Source organism: Humulus lupulus, chromosome 5, assembly GCF_963169125.1.
Source record: "Humulus lupulus chromosome 5, drHumLupu1.1, whole genome shotgun sequence".
NCBI lineage: Eukaryota > Viridiplantae > Streptophyta > Magnoliopsida > Rosales > Cannabaceae > Humulus > Humulus lupulus.
Genome location: NC_084797.1, coordinates 93505784 through 93528194, shown reverse-complemented (window position 1 = coordinate 93528194; position 22411 = coordinate 93505784). Strand labels below are relative to the sequence as shown.

Here is a 22411-nt window from a genome sequence, read left to right as displayed (position 1 = left end):
TTTGATGCATCATGTCTCTGAGGATGCAAAGTTCCATGTGTTCCCGTTGACCTTGATAGGTTCGACGGACAAATGGTTCAAGAAGCACAAACCATGGTCCATTCACTCATGGCAGGAGCTCTCCTCTTCATTCTGAAGACAGTTCATAGTGGATAAAAAAGTGATCTTTTAGGTCAATGCCTTGGCCAACATAAAGCAAGGTCCCCTCAAGATCCTCAAGGCCTACATCAAGTGCTTCAAAGCGCTAGGACCAAGAAGGTCGACGACGGCCAGCAATTGATGGCCTTGTAGGCAGGCATTCAAGCAGGATCTCCTTTGTGGGATGACCTCCAACGGAGAGGATGCCGCAAGCTCGATGACTTCATTCATCAAGCACAAGAGTACATAAACTGGGAGGATGCCCAGATTGGGGTGTTTGGAGGACCTATCGCTTTACCTACTCTGTTGCCTCCAAGCCCAGCGGCTCTAGGGACCCAGTACCGCTCTTACACTCCCGTCCAATAGAGTGTGGTGGGTACCCCGCCGTTCAGCCCGACTATCCAATCAGTCTGCTTTAGTGCCATACCTCCTTCTGGCTTCAGCGCTGCTCTGACAAGATATGGATTTGCGCCCACTGGATATAGTGCTTTCCAACCTACATTCAGTGCTGGAACTACAGCTCTAGCCCAGTCGGTTGCACCCAGCCGGACCCCCAACAGAAGTAAGCACGAAGGCAAAGGCAAGGGCAGAAAGCCCAAGGGAATAGGGGCAGCATCGATAGGACAAGGAGAAGCCCCCAAGGATAAGTATGTCTCACAATACTCCTAGTACATGGACCTGGTGGAGTCTGAAGAGAACATCTTTTTATCCACAGAGCAGCTCATCCACTACAGAAAACCACAACCCATCCGGATGGACAGGGAAAGGAGAGATCCCAACAAATTTTTTTGATTCCATAACGACGTGGGACACCACTCCAACGAGTTCCGAAAACTCAAGGATGAGATCGATAACCTCATCAAGCTAGGGCATCTACATCAGTATGCTCGGTGCGGAGTACGCCCGGTTCAGGCCCTAGCCGCGGGAGCACCTCCGCAGCAGGCAACCCCTAGGCTCTGGGAACAGTACCAGCAGCTCCACAGCAGTAAATAGTCCACGGGCCCCTCCTAGTGACTGGGAGAGTGGGAACTATCTCTTGAGGACCTCACTTGGGGGGCACCTCTCGAGGTTCTCTGAATAGATATGTGCGGGCCTTGAATCATGATGATGAAGTGCTAGCGTTAGCTCAGCTATCGGTACAGATGCCTAGGATGACTGACCAAGTCATTGTATTCTCTGAGGATGATGCTCGGAGGGTCCATTTTCTCTGCCATGATCGTTTGGTAGTCGAGAGCTATATTTCCAATATGATGGTGGCTCGGATCCTGGTGGACAACGGGAGTTTGGTGAACATCTTGTTTAAGTCAGCCTATGAGAAGATTGGGCTAACCACGAGCGGCCTGTCCCTGTGCACCTCGACTCTATATGGGTTCTCAGGGGAAGGGCTCATTCCGGTGGGGAAAAAGCTGCATGTTACACTCATAGAAGTTCCTCGTTTGACTTTCAAGTACTACACCTTTGTCGTCGTGGAATGCTCATTGGAATATAACACCATCTTGGGGCGTCCAGCCTTGGTAGAATTTGGAGCAGCCACTTCAATTTGCCACCTGTGCATGAAGTTCCCTACAGAAGCGGGGATTGGCAAGGTCCATGGAAACCAGAAGGAGGTCAGGCAGTGTTACAATGTATCCCTCAAGAAATCAATATTGATCGAGGCAGCAGCCCCGAAGCATCCTCCTCCCGAGGAGATGGAGGTATAGGCTATTCAAGCTGATGAGTCAAATGAGTTGGACCCTTGAGTTTAAGAATAGAGGGTTGTCAAGCCCATGGATGAGGCTGAGGAGGTAACTCTTGACGCCTCCCTCCTCAACAGGAAAACCAAGGTCGAGATGAACCTCAAGGTCGAGGTCCGAGAAGCGCTGGTGAGCTTTCTCTAGGACAACCAAGATGATTTTGCTTGGTCTCACTCTAACATGACAGGCATTGACCCGAATATCATATGCCATGCCTTGAAAATTGATCCCAACGTCGCTCCAATCCAGCAAAAGCGTAGGACTATCGACCCAACCTGGGCACTGGATTTGAAGGTCGAGGTGGACAAGCTTCTCGCAAATGGGTTCATCTGAGAGGCTCAGTATCCGAAATGGGTATCTAACCCAGTCCTATTGCCCAAGCCCAATGACACATGGAGGACCTGTATAGATTCTCTGACCTAAACAAGGCCTGCACAAAGGATTTTTTTTCCTTTATAGAAGATAGATTAGATGTTCGACACCACCTCTGGGTATGAACTCTCATCCTTCATGGATGCATACTTAGGGTACAACCAGATTTCCATGCATGTTGCAGACCAAGAGCACACCAGCTTCCAAATTGACAAAGGAGTGTACTGCTACAAAGTGATGCCCTTCGGGATCAAGAATGTTGGTGCCACCTATCAGAGGTTAGTAAAATGTATGTTCAAAAACCAGTTAGGTCGGAACATGGAGGTATATGTGGATGACATGCTGGTTAAATCCAGAACGACCATCAATCACGTAAAATACTTGGCGAAAGTGTTTGATTTGTGCTCAAAAATGTCAATTTATTAGTTTTAAAGTGTAAAATAGATTAAGTTTTAATTAATATTTTCATTAATTTATTGTAATATATTTTATAATTGAAAATATTGATTTTAATTTAATTTGTGTTTTATTTTGTAGGAATTAATTGGTATTTTTGGCACTTGGAAACAAAGAAAGAATCAAAACTGAAAAAAAAAAAGAAGTTGAAATTGTGGCATTTTTTAAGAGAATTGGCCCATGAATTCGGCTCAAAGCCCAGGCCTGCCTAGTTTTTCCCTTCTCCCTCACCTGCCACCTGGCACGCCCCTTGCCTACCACTTTTCTGCGTCCCATCCCACCAGCCGACGACCCACGCCCCTGAATCGCGCTTGTCCGCCTGGAGCCCCAGCCTTACCCGCTTGCTCCATGCCTTTTCCTTCAACCAACCTTGACACGTGGTGCGCTCCCATTGGTACGACTTGGTCAATATTTCAACTGCCACCAGCCACCTTTCAACCCAATTTTTGTGCATTTTGGGCCTTAGAGGCTTCCATTTTGAGCTTTAAACCTCATATTTTGTGGTGTTTTAGAAAAAGGGCAAAATGACCATTCACTAAAACCGCTAGGTTAATATTAATAATAAGATTTGATTTTTCAAAATCATATTTTATTATTAATATTTCAGATTTATTTTGTAAACCCCATTTGTAATTTAATTTATTTTTAGTCATTTTCTTCTTCAATAAATAGGGACTCTTCTTTCACATTTGGTAGGTAATTTTTAGAGTAAAGAAACTTTAGCAAAATTTCTACTCACTTTCTTCTCATACTTTCTTCTTAGAATTTTGTGAGAATCATGAGCATAATGGCCTAATCTTCCTAGGAAGGTTAGGGATGATTCTGTAACGACCCGGATTTTCAAGACTCGATAATGCGGAAATATAAATGTTTTCATTTAACAAAATGTCTCAAAAACCCATATAAAAAAAAACTTTTTAAAAAGTCGTATGGCCATACTTAACATTTAGTTACAAACATATTTTATAAAGAGTAGAGTGAGCCTTGTTTAGGAAAATTACACAACATTTCCAAAAATAAAACGGCTTCCCAAAAGGTCGGTCCACATGTACATTTGCAAGGAAGACTCCAGCGCTCACTGCTCTGCCTTGCCCTTGCACTTACCTACAACATGAAACAACTAGGTAAGCGAAAACGCTTAGTAAGATCAACTTTCAAACAAAGCATGTAGAGAATTAGGGTTCCGGACCCTACACAATCAATTTCAAGAACGCTAAAGCGTCCTGGCAAACTTATGGTCATGCCTGATAACCAAGGATAAATTAATTCGTAACTAGATAAAAATCCTGCACTCAGAAAAATCCCAGAACAAGCAGATATATTATATCACAACTATATCTTATCAACAATTATATCCCTGCACTCAGAAAATCCCAGAGCAAGCAGATATATTATATCACAACTATATCTTATCAACAATTATATCCCTGCACTCAGAAAATCCCAGAGCAAGCAGATATATTATATCACCAAATAATTCGAGACCAACGCTCGACAATTTCCAACAATTCATGCGTAACGTGCCCTCCAACATAATTGCTAATCTGTAAAAGAGAACTGAGTCCCCACACTAAGATCTAGCCAATAAATATTCTCATCAAGGGTAACTATCGTGTTACCTAGGGCATCGCTACATATTCAAGAGTGTAATCCAATTTACACGATTTTATGGAGACTTCTATGTTAATCAGTGGTGCTGGTGAGCAGCTGCCCCTAGGGTGTTCAACCTCACTCTGTCTTGGCAACCCCTAGTATCTCTAGGCACTCTCACGGAATGGCCAATATTCACGGCTGCTATCCGGGAATAACTTATCAGAGCACTTGCTCGGATTCTAACCGTCCAATGATTAAGTAAGCATGAGGGCCCCTAGGTCCCATTTATCTTGGCGCCCCTAGGTTTAACCAGCTTATCCTCATCTCATGGCCACTCGTCTCGGTAATCAACTGGACATAAATAAAATCAAGCAGTGTGACGGGGATCAACCGTCTAGGATATGACGGACTTCTACCGTTCATATTTTCTAAATCAGCACTCACTAGACTAACGTCTCTAAGCAACTTTCTATGACAGCCTATGTATATGCATGTATCCCTATACTAACATACAAGACAATAATCATTTCATGTTGCAGCCATACAATATAAGTTGACTTACTTGGAGTCCTTAGCGCTCAGCAAGTTTTCACCCTCCAACGTTCAGTCCAGTTACGCTTAGCCAATACTGTAGTTATCCATACAGTATACTCGGATTAATTATGGCACTAATAATTCATTATTATTATTTTGGGCAGTTTGGTCATTTTAATAAAAGTCATTTGTAAGGATTTACAATCCTTATTTGGTTTTAAACCTATTAAGGAAAGTTATACAAAATATTCGAGACTAAACCCTAAGTCTCGGGGAGACCTATCCTAAGGTCTCGATACCTAGGCTCGGGTATCACAATGGTATTTCCCCACAACCCGCTAAAAATCTTACTCTTTCAAGGTATCACTATTAACCCGCACTTTCGACTAGTCGGTTAAAATATGTAAGATTTTAGCCGGTATTATATCCAGAAAATACAAATAAATTCCTTAATTATTTTTAAAGAAAATAAACTCTTTAAATTTTCCTTTTATTTTTCTTAAGGTTTTAATATCTAAAAACCGTTTTAAGAAAATTGCCTAATTTGTCTTAATTAGGAAAACCGTTATAAATTTCTCATCTTGACTAATTAATTTTCCCAAAAGAAATTAATCAATTTTACTTACTAGAAAAATAATTCATTTAAACTCAAAGGGGTAATTTTAGTGAAAATATGATTTCAAGACTTACCAATTTATATCTTGAAATAAACAAAATTTTACTTTTTACCTTATGTTCCAAAATCTCATTTTTACACTAAGTGTGAAAAACCTATTTTTCACATTTTTAACTACATACTTCGTTAGTTCATAACTTGAAATTTACTTACCCAATTGTTACCAAAATTTCCCAATTCCATTTTTTTTATGCCATTTAGGCCTTTGAAAAATCTTAGGTCAAAATGAGCATTTTTTATTGGTGAAATCATTTTCCAACAATGAGGTAAAAATGACCTTATTTTCAAGTCCTTATTTTTTCCAAACTTTGACAGTTAATAACTTTCAAACCGTTCAATATTTTCTTACCAAATTTTACAGTGGACTAGTAGGTTATGCCAGAAATATGTCCACAAAATTTTAGAAAAAACTGGGTTCATTTGCCCTATACAGTGGCTGTCCAAACTTGGTTCCGAAAATGAGAATACGAAAAAACAGTTTTTTACCTAAACTTTGAAATAACATAACTTACTCATTTCTAAACATTTTTTAGTGTTTCAAAAGCTCAATTTTATGTACTCAATCTCAACAACATAACAGTGCAATTTAATTTTACAAAAACAATATACAGTGGCTACTTGACCCCTTGGAAGTCACAGCTTAAAACATGTTTTGTTTTAGGGTATCCTACAAAACCCTTGGGGGTTTTGGTTCCCATTTTCAAAAATCAATACACATGCATCATAAAAATTATTAAACAACTACCATAACCTTATTACATCATCAACAAGAAACTCTAAGCATTAGATATACAAAATAATGCTTAAAACTAAAAACCCTACAACAAACTCATCAAAAGTAAACTTTTTACCTCTTTGGTGTTCTAGCTTAAGGTTTGGACCTTCCTATAAGCTTTGACTCCTTCAAAACCTTTCAAAAACCCTGACCAACTTCCTCCAACAACATAGGTAATTATCTATTTGAAACTCTATGATTAAAACTTGACAAAGGTCTAGATTAATGAAACTTTACCTTAGGGAAAACCCTTCCTAGACCAAGACTTAGCTTCCAAGTTTCTTTGGTGTTCTTGGGGTTGAAAATGGAGAGAACACTTGAGAGAGTCTTCAAAAATCAGATGAGAGTGAATGAGGGAGGGAGAGTGGTCGGATTTGGGGGTTAGAATGGCTCACACAACTCTTCAAAATATCACAAAACACTTGAGTGCTTTTCTACCCACTTGCCCACTTGACTTCTTAATTAAATGGGATTTGAATTTTATAAAATTGGGTTCACACCACTCTAAAATAGCACATGGCCAGCCACCATTTTCCATATATGTGACCATTAATTTTTTTTTATTTTTTTTTTATTTTTTTATAAAGGTTAATAAGGGTTTATAAGAAGAAAAGTCCAAATTGACTTTTGACACATTTTTTTCACTCTTATTAAGTTTTAATCACCAAACTTAACATTAATTAATTAAATTACATGTCTCTCACATTTAATTTAATTAATCACATAAAAAAATTTAACCTAAGGTCCATTCATGGAATAAAATTCCCCATTTCGGCAAAATTAGGCATTTAACACAAAATGCCCTAAAATTTCTATTTTCTTTTAGGTTTATTATTTTTGACCAAACTTTAACTTTTATGAATGTATTTTATGCCCAAAATATAATTGCCATGATTTTTCGTTTTATTTTCCGAGATTTTTACCCGATCAGGGTTTTTGTGTCGGTCCAGGACCGAAAGTCTTATCTTGACTTTTAAAATCACAAAATTCATATTTTGGCTAGCAATAACTCATGGAATACTTACAAACAAAATATAATATTATTTAAAATAATATTCTTAACCCGGGGGAAAAATCCCGACCCGAGTCGTTTAAAGGTACCCAAAAACGTAGGACGTTACAGATTCCATATGCTAGTGATGTTATTTTGCTACTTTGATTTACTATGTTCTTAATATAATGCATTTGAGTTGTTTATGTTCTTTCATCCTCATCTTTATTTTGTTATCTTTATTCTTGTGCTAATAGTATATAGGATTAGTCATGCTCTTTCTATGTGCTTCTAATTAGTAAAAATAATATTGATACATAATTTTATGTCCAATCTTCTATTGCATTATTGCCCTTGGGTATTTTTTTTTTCATTTTTAGATTTTTCATAAGATTAACATTGTGCTCCTAAAGTAAATAACTTTACAACTCAAATGGACTTTTGTTAGAAAAGAATATGGACTTTAAAGTTAGATTTTCCAATTAAATGTTGCGATGTGAACTATTTACTTGTGTATTTTTGTAAATCAAGTAACTAAGTAACCAAACAAGCATATGGATGATTCTTGAAACCTTTCTACTTGTCAACTCTTGATTACACTTTATTTTTATTTCACTTTTTCTCATTTTATCATTAAGACAACATCAAAATCTAAAATCTATTTTTATTCCATTTTTATTTATTTCATGTTACTAACTTTTTGTGTTATTTTTCTACTAATATTTCGGTTTTAAGTTACCTCCTTATGGATCGATTGCCCGATTTTACTACAACCACCGCTTAGTGGTTGTCACATTTTTGGCATTAAACAATGTTCTTGGTGCTCCGCAGGTTTGGAATGAAGTTGAATTGCCAAAAGTGCACTTTTGGAGTCGCCTCCGGGAAGTTTTTTGGTTTCATTGTCAACGTCCGAGGAATAGAGGCAAACCCCAAGAAGATCAAAGCGTTGGTTGAAATGCCATCCTTACGCAAGCATAAATATGTTCAAAGCCTCAACGGGAGAATCGCTGCCCTAAGCGGCTTTGTCTCCAAAGCAACTGGCAAGTGCATACTGTTCTTCAACATACTCCGAGGGGGTCAGAGGTTCGAATGGATGAAGGAGTGAGAATAGGAATTCCAGCATTTAAAGGCGCACATGGACAACCCACCAATCCTCTTGAAGCCCGTAGATGGAGAAGCCCTCTGCCTTTATATGGTTGTGTCAGATAGTGCCATCAGTGCCTCCTTGGTGTGAGAGGAAGGCGGGTCCAGCACCTCGTGTACTATACAAGTAAGTGACTCCTCGGGGCGGAGTCCATATACCAACTTATGGAGAAGTTAAATTTTTGTCTAATGGTGGCCTCTTGAAAAATTACAGCTCTTTTTCCAAGCGCTTCCCATCAAGGTCCTCACTAACCATCCCTTGTGGTAGGTCCTTCAGAAGTCGTAGCCATCCGTGAGACTCCTTAAATGGGTGGTTGAACTAAGTCAGTTTGACATCACCTATCACTCGAGGATCGCCATCAGGGGCAGGCACTGACAGATTTCATCACCGAGTGCACGGGAAATCATGAAAGACTTGGGGATGCGCCAATGGTCAGGCCTACATGAAAGCTATACGTGGGCGGGTCTTCCAATGAGAATGGAGACGGAGGGGGTCTGATCTTGGTCTCCCTTGAAGGACACAGGGTCCACAGTGCCCTGAGGTTTGGGTTCGATGCTTCCAACAATGAGGTTGAGTACGAAGTAATTATTGCTGGGCTTTGGGTAGCCCTGGAGCTCAAGGCTGAGGGCCTGAGATCTTCAACGACTCACAGTTGGTAGTCAATCAAGTGCTCAGAGAGTACCAGGCCCATGCAACAAAAATGGCTACTTATCTTGCGAAAGCTCAAGAAATGATGCACAACTTCAAGAAGTTTACCATATGACAAGTGCGACGAGAACAAAATTCTAATGTTGATGCCTTGGCTAAGCTTGCTACCACCAAGGACACTGAGTTAATCAATGTGGTCCCTGTCGACTACTTGGCCACTCCGAGCATCTTAGCTCCCGAGGAGGTAGAAGCAGTCTAGTCCTAGGACAGCTGGATGGAGCCCACTGCAGAATAAGAAAGCAACTCGGAAGCTGCTTTACCAGGCACCTCAGAACGTCATCATGGACAGTAAGTTGTACAGGCGAGGATATTCGTTGCCCTTGCTCTGATGTGTGTCCAAGCAGGAAGCCAGTCTTATACTCTGGGAAGTACATGATGGCTTTTGCAGCGACCACGCTGAGGGGCAGAGCCTCACCAAGAAAGTCTTGAGACAAGGATACTTCTAGCCCACTATGAATGGTGATGCGATGGATTACATCAAGAAGTGTTACAAGTGCCAACGGTTCGCCAACATACCCCGAGCTTCTTCAAATAAGCTCACTCATATGAATAGTCCATGGCGCTCTGTATTCTGGGGTATCGACCTTATTGGGTCATTGCCTATGGGGAAAGGAGGAGTGAAATATGAAATTGTGGCGGTCGACTACTTCACAAAGTGGGTCGAGGTCGAACCCCTTGCTACCATCACCTCCAAGAAGGCACTGGACTTTGTCATCAAGAATATAGTTTGCCGCTACGGGCTCCCAAGGAAGATAGTCTTCAACAATGGCCTATAGTTCGACAGTGAGTTGTTCAAGAAATTCTGTTGAAGGCATAGGGTGGTGAAGAACTTCTCCTCTGTAGCTCACCTGCAAGAAAATGAGCAGGTGGAACTAGTCAACAAGACTCTTAAAGCCACCTTGAAGAAAAGACTGGTGCTGGTGAAAGGATCTTGACTCAAGGAGCTGCCTAAGGCATTGTGGAGTTACCATACCACTGCTAAGACCTTCACCAGCCACTCGCCATTCTCCATGGCCTACGGGTACGAAGCCATGCTCCAACTTGAGGTTGCAATCTCCATGCATCGAAGAGATACGTATGATTCGACCACAAATCACACTTTACTCTGAGAGTCTCTGGACTTAGTGGAGGAGCTCTGCGAAGCTTCTCAGATTCAGGTAGCTTCCTACCAGCAGAAACTAGCAAGATATTTTAACTCCAAAGTGAAGGATAGAAAATTTGGGGTCAAAGATTTGGTGTTGCAAAGAGTTTTCTTAGCCACCCGAGACCCTGGTGCTGGGGTGCTGGGCCCTAACTGGGAAATTGCATACCAAGTCAAGAGCATTGTATGTCTAGGGACTTACAAACTTGCACGACCGGGTGGGGAGTTAGTACTCCATGCCTGGAATGCTGAGCATCTCTGCTGGTATTACCAGTGATGTGAGCATTGTATTTTTTATTAAATTTTGTAATTGTTTTGTAGCCTTCGGGCACAAGTAATGGAAATCATGTAGACAAAACATGGCAGAGAATTTAAAAGAATCTGCTTATATTTCAGTTTCCTTTTTTATTCTATTTGTACTACTTATAGAGCACATGCTCGCTGGTCTGGACAAGTGAATGCATACTAGTTTCTAATCACTTGGGGGGCATGGGGTTAGGGTAACCTCACAGAGTATAGTATCTTGCGGAGGATGACCTAGGAAACTAAGCTTGTCATGAAGCGGAGTAAGCCTAGTGTCAATACCCAGGCAATAGAAAAATCTAGGGAACTAAGCAAACTCTGGGGAATTCCATGACTTAAAGATCCTAGTAGCGTGAGAGTGAACTTGAGTTACCTCCCGAGGACAATGAGCCCGAGGATCCATGACCAAGTTTTTAGATCTCGAGATGCGAATGGAATCTTGAGTCATCTGTACTCGGGCCTAAAGACCTAGGAATCTAAGCTTGTCATGAGTGGAGTAGGCCTGGTGTCACGAGAATTCAAAGATTAAAGATCCTAGTAGCGTGAGAGCGAACTTGGGCTACCTCTCGAGTACATTGAGCCCGAAGAGCTATGACCAAGTTCCTAAACTCGAGATGCGAGTGGAAGCCTGAGTCATCCGCATTCGGGCCCAAAACCTTGGGTTACCAAAACTTGAGCATCGTAAGGTAATCCTAAAACTAAGAGCCAATGATTTGGGAAGCTAAGCTAGTCGACAATCGAAGTAACCTAAGTGTCATGGGACCCCTAAGCTAAGACCTGGAAAAAATCCCAGCGTCGAAAAAATCCAAGTAAGATTAGGATAGACCTAAGGTATTTCTCCCGAGGATAGCGCGTGCTTGAGGAACGAAAACCAGGTCCCAATCCTTGAGATGTGAACGGAGTTCCGAGTCATTTGTACTTGGGCATAACCCCAAAATAATCACCCCGACGGTGAGAAATCCAAGTAACGTGACTGATGATTCGACGTGTGAACAAAAATCAAACGCGTGAGGCCCGACCTAAGGACGTGAAACTCAGTTGCATACTTTGGGGACTTAGAGCCCATAGACAATGATTTCACGACTCCCGGGTAGAAAAGGTCTGAGTAGCTATACTCAGGGGGTAGGGCGGAAAGCCCAAAATAGCATCCCAGGGACAATACGCCCTAGGGCGCGATTATCTCAAAACATTTGACCTTTCGGAGCATGAGTGATTGGCACTCGAGGATTCTGGATGGCGTTAAATTTACTCCCGAGGACAACGAGGCTAGGAAGAAACACTAAATGCCCAAAACATCAATTTTGAGACAGGAAAACTAGAACCCTATAGTGCAATAGACCTCCCAAGGCATTAATGTTAATCCCGAGGACTGTATGCTTAGGATATGACACTAAACACCTAAGGCATCTAAACACTGAAAGGGAAATCTACAAGCTCTAAGGATAATGGATGGCCTAAACCCCAAGTTGTTGGGACTCGGGGACATAGGACTACGTCAAGTGTTCCCACTTGACATCGCACTAAAAGTAAATCCCAAGGACTACGGGCCTAGGGGACAACACTAAGTGCCTAAGCCTATCCAAATACTAAGATAAGTTGATAAAGACTCGAACTACTAAGATCCAAGCGCAAGACCTAAGTCTCTAAGACTCGAGGCCCACAAAATGTGGACGAACTGAGGTTTCAGACTCTCGTGGCATTACATTGAGTGGCATGAAAACCCAGCTAAACTAATAAGACAAAATTGTATAATTATTAAATGTTAGCATGTTAATAAAAAAAGCAACATGATAAGAAAATTAGTGCAAGTTGAATAGAGGTTAAAAGGTATTTACAGTTGAGCACGGGGGCTCAAGCATTTAGTTATTTACACCCCAGTAAACAAAGGCACACATGCCTACTTAATCAAACAAAAAAATGTAGTAAAATCACTTCGGGCCTTCGCCTAGAGGAACTTTCGCCATGACCTCAATGACAGGATCTGCCTCAGAAGCATGGCTGGCCACCGTAGCTTCCTTTTCTTGAGCTACCTTGGCATCCTCGACACAGAGATGCTCCTCGAGCATCATCCGCATGTTGGGCTCCTTAGTGAATGACATATCCATGTCCCTGTTGCTTCGCCACACCACAAACAGGGTGTCATATGTCATCACATCAAGATCCATTTCTATCTCCTCTGCTCAGAGACTAAGGTTATTGGCGCGAGATGCGGTGTGCACAACTTCTTTTGTGGACATAACAACCTCCTCCTAGACTCTGGCCAGCTCGGCGGCACGAGCCGAGGACTCCTCATAGCTTAGGTGGAGTTCCTCCCGAATAGCTATGAGCTCTACTCACAACTTGTCTTTGGCCTCCTCCATGGACTGGGTTTGACTTGCGACATCTTCCAGCAAATTTGCAGAAGTGTCCTTGAGAGATGACAGCTTCAACTGCTCTGTGGCCAGTTGAGTCCCCAACTCTAAGGCACGATTCTTGAGATGTGGCAGATGGTGGCTATCAGAGAGATCTCGTTGTCACTACCACAACAAGGGAAGCTACGACAGGGCATGTCGCATAGGGACCCAGCTAATCCTTGGAGCAGCTCCGCGGCGAGTGGGATCATCCTTTCTCTGATTCTCCCCGCTAGTAGAGGCTCCAGCTCCTCACGGCTAGGGGGAACAACCGGACCCTACAATTTTTCTTCCCTCAAGTTCTCCGCAAGGACTTTGAAATCCTCATTGACTTTGTCAAGACAGGCGTTGAAGTATTCGACTACCCGTCTATGCTTTTCTAGGTCTTCTCCCTTGAAGTGTTCGAGAAAGACCACTAGACGAGGTGTACTAACTGAAGGATGGTCATACACCCTGGAAATGATTTCTTTTCCCTTCTGATAGGGCCCCTCATCTCAAGGGGGGAGACCTTGAGGCAAATGACCTCTTCGGTAATCGTTGGCCCTAGAGGAGTGGCCAATGAGGATGCTTCTGAGACTGCGAGAGTCGCATGAGCTGGAGGATCGGCCACCGGGGACAAAGGCATGAGCGCCGAGGGCAGGGGCACTGTGGTCGACGCCTCCGGGGGTCTATTTGAGAGGGCCCTGTCACCCTCTTTCGCTTCTTCCTGACCAAGTCCGACTGGCCCATGTTTTCTGCACAAAGAAACAGATAAGGTTAGTCTTCAAAAGAAAAGAAAGGAAGTTATCTATAAAAACAATCATGCATGCAAGGCATGAAATAAATCTCCTCAGGGGCCCCACCACGGTAAGGCTCCTCCAAGTGAAGAACGGAATGGGCAACCTCACAAACGAGTTGGCCCATTTCTTGTGTTGTGTTGGTGTCATATTGACAAAACTATATCGCGTGCATGGACTTCACCTCGTCTAGAGGCACGAGCCCTTGGGGGTGTTTCCTCCTCTTTGGATGGTGGAGGAAAACTTCGATAAGGTCTTGGTAGTCTTGGCACTCCTCGTTAGTCAAAGGACGCTCCGAAACTTTCCCACACTCAAGGAGTGATGGCGAGAATAAGGACTGGTCGAGACTAATTCCCTCCCCTACGTGATGGGTGTAGTTAACAACTATTGGGGATTTACCTTGAGGCATGGAGGACAATTCGATCCCAGCCTCGAGCTCAGCTTTGAGCTCCTCTATAACGACCCAAATTTCCTAATAAGGTTTAGGACCTTGATTAGGAGGCTGGGAGGGCCATAATTGATTATTTGTGCTATTATATGATTATATGCATGTTTAGGTGGATCATATTACTATATGATGATAAATACATGCATATGGGTATATTTTGTTATAGGGGCATTTTGGTAATTTGGCCCATTGAGGGCATAATTCTATAATTGTATGTATATTGGTAGCTATTGTTGAGGCCACATTATAATGTGGATTTGTTCGAGCTTTTGGACATGAGACTATCATTGAGTATTAGTTAGTGGTTGGGTCATAATAGGGTTAAGTTCGGGGCTCAGGGAGAGTTTCGGGGGTAATTTGGTGATTAGAGCGTTGCCGGGAGTTAAGGGGTAACATGATATGAATTATTGGTATTTGAGAATATTGGGAATAATGGGAATTGGAGGGTGTTGATTATGATTAACGAGATAGGTGCGAAAGGACGATTTTGCCCTTAGTGCCTGTTAAGGATTTCAATTAAGATTGAGGGCATTTAGGTCATTTTACCTTTAAGGATATATATTGATACTTAGGCTAGAAAATAGTAGAAGGCTGTTGGAAAAATAGAGCATCTCTTCCTTCATCAACCGACTGCCATTTTCTTGCTTTTTCTTCTTCAATTTTGAAGCTTCTTTTGAGGAATTAAGCTGGGGAATCAAGTGTTGAGGATCTAGGGTAGTGTTCCATCATTGAAGAGGAGTTCATACCGAGCTTGAGGTAAGATTCTAACCACTAGAATTCTAGTTTTCTGCTCTGTTTTATTACTGAGTTCAGTTGAGATTTTGAGTTTGAAAGTAGAGAATTCAATGGGGTTTTTGGCAAAGTTTGGGTAGGTTATGATGCCTAGGACTAGTATATATTGTATTTGGGTTCATTTGGGGGTTTAAATGGTGTTTGGAAGCTTTTGAAACAGGCTGAAAATGGAAAATTCAAAGGAAGAAGAACCATGGCCATGTCTGCCTGGTCCTAGCGCTATAGCGCCCAGAGGGTAGCGCTACAACGCTAGCCAGGGCAAAATGTCCCTAGTTGTAGCGCTGGGGCGCTAGGGGGGTAGCGTTGTAGCGCTACCCTGTTTTCTCAGATGCATATTTTGGGTGTTTTTAAGGGTTTTTGGCTCGGGGTTTCAATCCTTAAGGCTCGGGATCGAATCTACTCATCGTTTGGGTACAATTCGGGGTCCCGGAAGTGAGGTTTAGAGTAAGATTCATTTATTGGTATTTTTATTAATTGGATTCCATATTTGGTTATGACTAGGTGACCGCTAAGGGATTAAAAGATCGATCGCTCTCGAGGGTCATTCGTAAAGTGTTTCTTGCTCGAACGAGAGGTAAGAAAACTGCACCCGATTATGTGGTTAGGTTGGGACTAAGTGTTCCCTATATTTGTATGAATTATTATGTGATTGTGATGGGACTAAGAGCTCCCTATATCTGTATGATGTCATAGATGGTATTATGCCATGGGACATATGATAAACGACCTAAGGGTACCATAAATAATATTTGCGCACATGGCGCGACTCAGACACTAGTAGCCGAGGATAGCTTATTAATCACTGAGCTCAGTTAAGCTAGCTGTAGTCAGTGGGTATTACACTGGGGGCGGCCTAAGTGAGCCGAAGACAGTGGTTAAACAGAGGGAGCGGCCTAAGGGTGCCGACCCTAAATATTGTGTAATGATTGAAATGAATTGTTAATTATGGATGTGATTGTTGTTGTAATCTGATTAATATGATATGTTGATTATCTGGATGACAAATTGTTAATTTGTTGATAGATATCATTGAATAGGTGAATGTTATGAATTGCTGAATTCTTGGTTATGCATTGTGAAATATTTGGTTATTGATATTGATCTTGCTATGCTATTATGTTTTCTTGCTGGGCCTCGGCTCACGGGTGCTACATGGTGCAAGTAAGAGCAAGCGTATGATGGTTCAGCAATGAGTTGGAGGGTTTTGGGGGCGAAGTGTACATTGTCAGCTGCTCGGCCACCACGGTCGAGGGATTGCACAGGGACGAAAACCTAAAATGTGTATTTTTCCATTAGAGTGGCCTGAGTTGTTTATAGCTTCTGGATTTTTTTGTAAATAAGTTATCCAAACAATGTTTTGAGAGTCTATGTATTAAACTTTCATTTTTAACGAAAATAACTTATTTATGACCAAAATCTTTTATTCCTAGTCAGTTGATGACTTTAGATTCACAGTTTTTTTAAATGACTTGATTAGCAAGTCTTGCACTATTTTAAACACACAGTGTAACGGTCTTGGTTACCCAGGGCGTTACATCCTCGTCTTCTTTCGCCTTCGTGGTGGCTTGGATAGCGAGTACGCTTTCTATATGCTCCTCGAGGATACGCTATTGGTACTTGTAGTGGGCCTTCGTCGCAATGTATACGTGTGGAGCCTCGCCTCGTTAAGTGACTTCTTCGAATCATTAAAATCGGTGAGAGCCACAGTGTGTAACGTCTCGGATTTTTCAAACTCGATAATGCCGAAATATAAACATTTTCATGTAACAAAATGTCTTAAAAACCCGTATTAAAAAACATTTTAAAATTCGTATGGTCATACTTAATATTTAATACAAACATAATTTATGAAGAGTAAACTGAGCCTAGTTTTTTAAAATAAAACAACATTTCCAAAAACAAAACAGCTTCCCAAAAGGTCGATCCACACGTACATCCACAAAGTAGACTCCAGCGCTCACTGCTCTGCTTTGCCCTTGTTCTTACCTACAATAGGAAACAACTAGGTAAGCGAAAATGCTTAGTAAGTTCAACTTTAAAAAAAAAAGCATGCAGAGAAGACAAGTGGTCACTAACCACTGGTAACAATATCTCAACAGAATTAGGGATCTGGATCCATCCATACCCTAAACAATAAATTTCAAGAACGCAAAAGCATTATGGCAAACTTATGGTTATGCCTTATAAACAAAGGAAAACTATTTCATATAAACAGATAAATCCATACACTCGGAAAATTCCAGAACAAGCAGATATAATATATCACAATATAATTCGAGACCAACGCTCGACAATTTCCAACAATTCGGGTGTATCACTCCCTCCAACAAATTTGCTAATCAGTAGGGGAGAACCGAGTCTCAACACTAAGATCTAGCCAATAAATATCCCCATCAAGGGTAACTATCGAGTTACCTAGGGCATCCTACTTATCCAAGAGTAAATCCCTTACAAGGGTAACCATCGTGACCCAAATTTCCTAATAAGGCTTAGGGCCTTGATTAGGGGGCTAGGATGGCGAATTATGGAATTATATGATTATATGATATTTATGTGCATCATTATGTGATTATGTGAGTTATATCATAATATGACTTGATATGCATGTTTAGGTGTATTAAATATGCATGTGAACCCATTTCTGTTTAATTGGATAATTTTCATAATTTGGTCCGTTTTTGGTGTATTTGGCATATATGTGGTATGTGTGTGGTGATTCATTATTATTTGGATATATTTGAGATATTCGACATAAGACGATCCAAGCGAGCAAAGTAGCTGTTAGTCATAACGGGGTCAAAAATCAGGCTCAAGGCGAGCCTAGGGGTAATTTGGTAATTTAGTACATTACTGGGATCGGGTAATGGGGGAAATTATTTGGTAATTATTTGAGGATATTGAGAGTAACGGGAATTGTGAGACGTTAATTATGAATAAAGGGGTAAGTGGAAAATGACGAAACTACCCTTGGAGGGTTTTGGGAGAGTGTTATGACCCTAGGGGAAAATTGGTCAACCAATTTGGTGATTGAATCACTAAAACCTTCAGCTGAAGGAAACCTCACAACAGCAAAGAAAAATAGAGTATCCATCTCTCTCTCTTCTCGGTTATCTCTCTATCTCTTGGATGTTTTGAGTGAAAGGTTGGATTTTTGGGAGAATTGAGCCAGGAAATTGTTAGGGTGAAGCTAGGAGGCCATTACAACTATTAAAGTAATGATCTTAAACTTTGATTCCCTGAGTTTTTGAGTTTTTCTGGTGGTGTTCTTGGGCTGTTCTTGAGTCTCAAAATTCAAGTGGTGATTTTGAGTTTTAATGGTGTTTTGATTGTGTTTGGACTTGGGTTTTGATGAGGTTGAGGTATTGATGAGGTTTTGGGGTTAAATTATAAGTTTGGATGATGTGTAGGTTGGTTTTGAAGTTTGGAATTCAGGGGAAAATGCAGGGGAGAAAACCAGAAAATTTTGGTCTGACGAACAGGCGCCCTAGCACAACTTTTGGAGCCCCAGCGCTGGGCAGGGGAGAGCTGGGGTGCTCTCTAACTTGGGTCTGTTCCCCAATGCTACCCATGAGTGCCCCAGCGCTATGTCTATTTCAGCAAGCCCCATTTTTAGGGCTTGGGAGGACTTTGGGGGTTCGGGGGACAGTTCCACCATCCCGTTAGGTGGATTTGAAGTCTCGAGAGCACGGGAATGGTCCCAGAGTTTGTTTGTAAGATTTGAATCTTATGAGGTTATTATTTTATGGTTGTGACTAGGTTATCGTTAGGGCTCGGGATAGGATCGTGCTCAAAGGTCGTTCATTAGTAACCCATGCTTGGACCAAAGGTAAGAAAACTGCACCCAATATGTGATGGGTGTGATGCATAAGATACATGTGATTAGGGCATGGCATGAATGTTGAATATGAGATTGATCAGAGCTTGAGTCTTTGTAAATGTGCATGATCGTAATTATGCTAGCGAATGTTGATTAAGCATGTTGAATGCCTTATATTTGGATATTTGACATATGATATATGCCTGGGTGCAAGTTTTACTTGTGAGTGGTACTGACTCATTAGTCAGAATCGGCACGAGTCGTGTGGAATTGATCTATGAGTCAAGAGCGGTATAAGTGTATTGAACGCAAAGCCAAAATGATTAAATCTAATCAACATAAGTATTAAATGCTTGGCCGACCCCATGTTCGATGAAAACTAAAAGCGCTTGTCTAATCTAAAGGCTAGTTACTTAGATCCAGGGCCAAAAGGCTCAGGTGATTGTAACCTCACGTGGATTAGGGTGCAGACCCCAAGTGCATGACTCATTAGTCACTTATTTGATTAGGGTGCAGAGCCCAAGTGCGTGACTCATTAGTCACTTATCTGATTAGGGGGCGGAGCCCAAGTGCATGACTCATTATTCACTTATCTGATAAGGGTACGGAGCCCAAGTGCGTGACTCATTAGTCACTTATCTGATTAGGGTGCGAAGACCAAGTGCGTGACTCATTAGTCACTTATTTGATTAGGGTGCAGAGCTCAAGTGTGTGACTCATTAGTCACCTATTCAAAGATGGACACATTGGCGATCTATTCATAGATTGACTTGATAGTCATCTATACAGGGGGCAGGGCCCATAATCATTTAATTGGACTTGTCTGCATGCATGAATAGGGATATTACTGCTAGGCATGCTATTATGATTCAGTGACATGTTATTACCTGTTCATGAGCATATTGAGTTTTCTTGCTGAGCCTCGGCTCACGGGTGCTATGTGGTGCAGGTAAAGGCAAAAGAATGTTGGACCATTCTTGAGTTGGAGAGCTTAGGTGACGATGTGTACATATGCGGCTGCTCGACCACCGTGACCAAGGGTTTAAAGAGGAACTAGGGTTAAACCCTATTTTTCCGTTTAGGTCGACTGGTTGTAAATATTTTATAGTAATTAACCTTTAAAATATATTTTGGGATCCCAATGCATGTAGTAAACGTTTTAGTGAAACGTTATATCTTTAACCAAAAATTTTAACCCTAAACCGTTAATCACATTTAGTTACACGATTATGGTCAAATGACTCGTCTAGCGAGTTTAGCACTGTTTAAAATGCACAACGTAATGGTCCCTGGGTAGTAGGGCGTTATAACTTGGTATTAGACCGAGCCAAGGTTAAGGGTTCTTGTAGACAAGTTGGGCATGTACACTTGTCACTAAAGACAAGCTTCACTCAGGGTTTGGTAATTATTTATGTGGTTATGTGCTTAACCACTTAAATAGAACGTAAATGCTTTACCTGCATATTGTATTAGGGAGCATGAGATTCTGATAAAGCCTGGCTCTTTTCTATTGATATGATTATATGATTACCCGCTCAGTGAATATATAAATGTGTTATTTGCATGCTGGAGTTGGAGGCATGGTATGAATGTTGGAAGAGTAGGGATTATGATTGATGTATGAATGCCATGGGCATGTTTTTAGCACTGTAGTGGTTTGTGAATGTATTGTGGTAAGATTGTTCCCGTGGGGAAGGCTTTTGAATATGCTCATCATGTTTAATTTGTCAAGTTATTGACTGCAGATTCAATCAGCAAGTATGTATCCAAGGCAGATAATGAAACCTGGTGGTAGTTATCCCCAGGCTAGGAATTACAGCTAGGGTTTGAGTTCTTCACCTACTCCTCATTATTTCCAGCAGGTGTTTACAGATGTGCAATTAAGATTGCAGAGGCAAGAGGAAGAGATTAGGTGTTTAAAACTACAGTTGAATCTGTCAGGGAACACCTCTTCCTTTGTTATGCCAGGAGTGGCACCAGTATTGGCTCAGCCTAAGGTTGAGAATAGGTGGGAATTTCTTTGTGGAAGATTCCAAGAATATTACCCTGCAGTCTTTGAGGGAGGCCTAGATCCATCAGAGTTGAGCAATGGATGGGCATGATCAGTTCCATCCTCGACGGTATGGGGGTGGTAGGTCATGATAGGGTGATCTGTGCTACATTTGTATTGTGGGAGGATGCCCGGACATGGTGGGAAGTAGTGTCCCAGACATGATAAACAGTTGTGATGGACTGAAAATAATTTAGGCAGTTGTTTAATGAAAGATATTACTATGATGTAGCCAAGACTGCTAAAATGAATGAGTTTCCGAATCTGGTTCAGGGAAATGCAACAGTAACAGAATATGTTAACAGATTCAATGGGTTGGCCAAGTTTGCTTTTGATATGGTACGCACGGATGTAGCTCGGAAGGAAAGATTTATCCAGGGATTGAATCCCATAATAGCTCAGGGCATTAGATTTGCCCCAGTGCATGAAATCTCTACCTCTGCTCAGGTGGTAGGAAAAGCTCTTGCTGTTGAGAGCATAAGAAATCAGATTGAGAAGAAGAGTGCTAGAGAGCACAGAGCTCAAGCAGTGATACCTCCATTTATTGGATCGAACAAGAACAAGAACAAGGATTGGAAAGTTTAACCAGAATGCACTCGGTGTAAGAGGCGTCATCTGGGAGAATGCCGAGCAAAGGCATGTTTCCTATGTCGAATGGTTGGGCATCGTAAGAAGGATTGCCTAAGGCGAAGGAAGGATAAGCAAAAGGGGGCGGACAGCTCGACTCCAGCTCGAGGGTTCACTCTAATACAGTCAGTGTTAGAGATTGAGACTGAGACTGGGGCTGGTTCCTCAGTAGTGGCAGGTCAGCTTCCTAGTTTTGATTTTTGTATTATGCTGGCTTGTTTTGATGCCATGTTGTTCTTTGCTTTGTTGCATCTAGAAAGGCATAGAGTTGATATGTAGGTTACATGGTTATGTTGTGAATAGAATTTGATACTCTATTGATAATTTGAAGAGACGGGTTAGGTTATGTTGAGAAGGGACTCATCAGTTGATTTGATGAAGTTGGTTGTGACTAACTTTGATATGATCCTGGATATGGATTGGTTAGCCAAGTATGGGGCAATGATGGATTGCAAAGAAAGGTAGTAACTCTTGGGTTTGAGAGTGGGAAACCCTTGTGGTAGTTGGCACTATGGTGATGGCATCTGTATTTAGAGCTGGAGACCTATTGCAGTAGGATCCATAGGACTCTTAGCTAGTGTGATGGATACCACTTAGGTTATGCCAGTGGGACCAGGACAGACTGGATTAGTCTGTAATTTTCTGGATGTGTTTCCACTAGATTTTCCAGGATTACCTTTATATAAAGAGATAGAATGGTGATTAGGTTGGTGCCAGGGACGGAATCAGGTCTAGGGCACTGTATTGAACGATTTCAGCAGAGTTGTAAGAACTAAAGACTCAGTTATTGAATAAGGCAATATTTTTTAAGGTGGATCTTTGATTTGGTTATTACTAGCTGAAGATCAGAGAGAAGAATATGTAGAAGACTACTTTTTATATCAGATGAGGGCACTTGGAGTGCTGAGTTATGTTTTAGAGAATTTGATTGACACTGAGTTGTTTTG

General features: G+C 41.6%; 1 protein-coding gene and 1 long non-coding RNA gene across 2 annotated transcripts; one reads left to right on the top strand and one right to left on the bottom strand.

The window, feature by feature from the left end:
• The first annotated feature begins 1280 nt into the window (after positions 1 to 1280).
• Positions 1281 to 1838, top strand: LOC133779302 (uncharacterized). Its single transcript, XM_062219278.1, has one exon. It carries the CDS (start codon positions 1281 to 1283, stop codon positions 1836 to 1838), a length of 558 nt encoding a protein of 185 aa, XP_062075262.1.
• Positions 1839 to 3553: 1715 nt separating this feature from the next.
• On the bottom strand, positions 3554 to 5312 carry LOC133780500 (uncharacterized). The gene is made up of 2 exons (XR_009869368.1): positions 4855 to 5312; positions 3554 to 3803 (listed from the first exon to the last, which is right to left on the bottom strand). It is a non-coding gene; the product is annotated as an uncharacterized LOC133780500 (long non-coding RNA).
• Between the last annotated feature and the right edge of the window lie 17099 nt (positions 5313 to 22411).

Coding starts and splice junctions, on each gene's coding strand:
- LOC133779302 (XM_062219278.1), top strand. CDS start 1,281: ATGCCTAGGATGACTGACCAAGTCATTGTATTCTCTGAGGATGATGCT.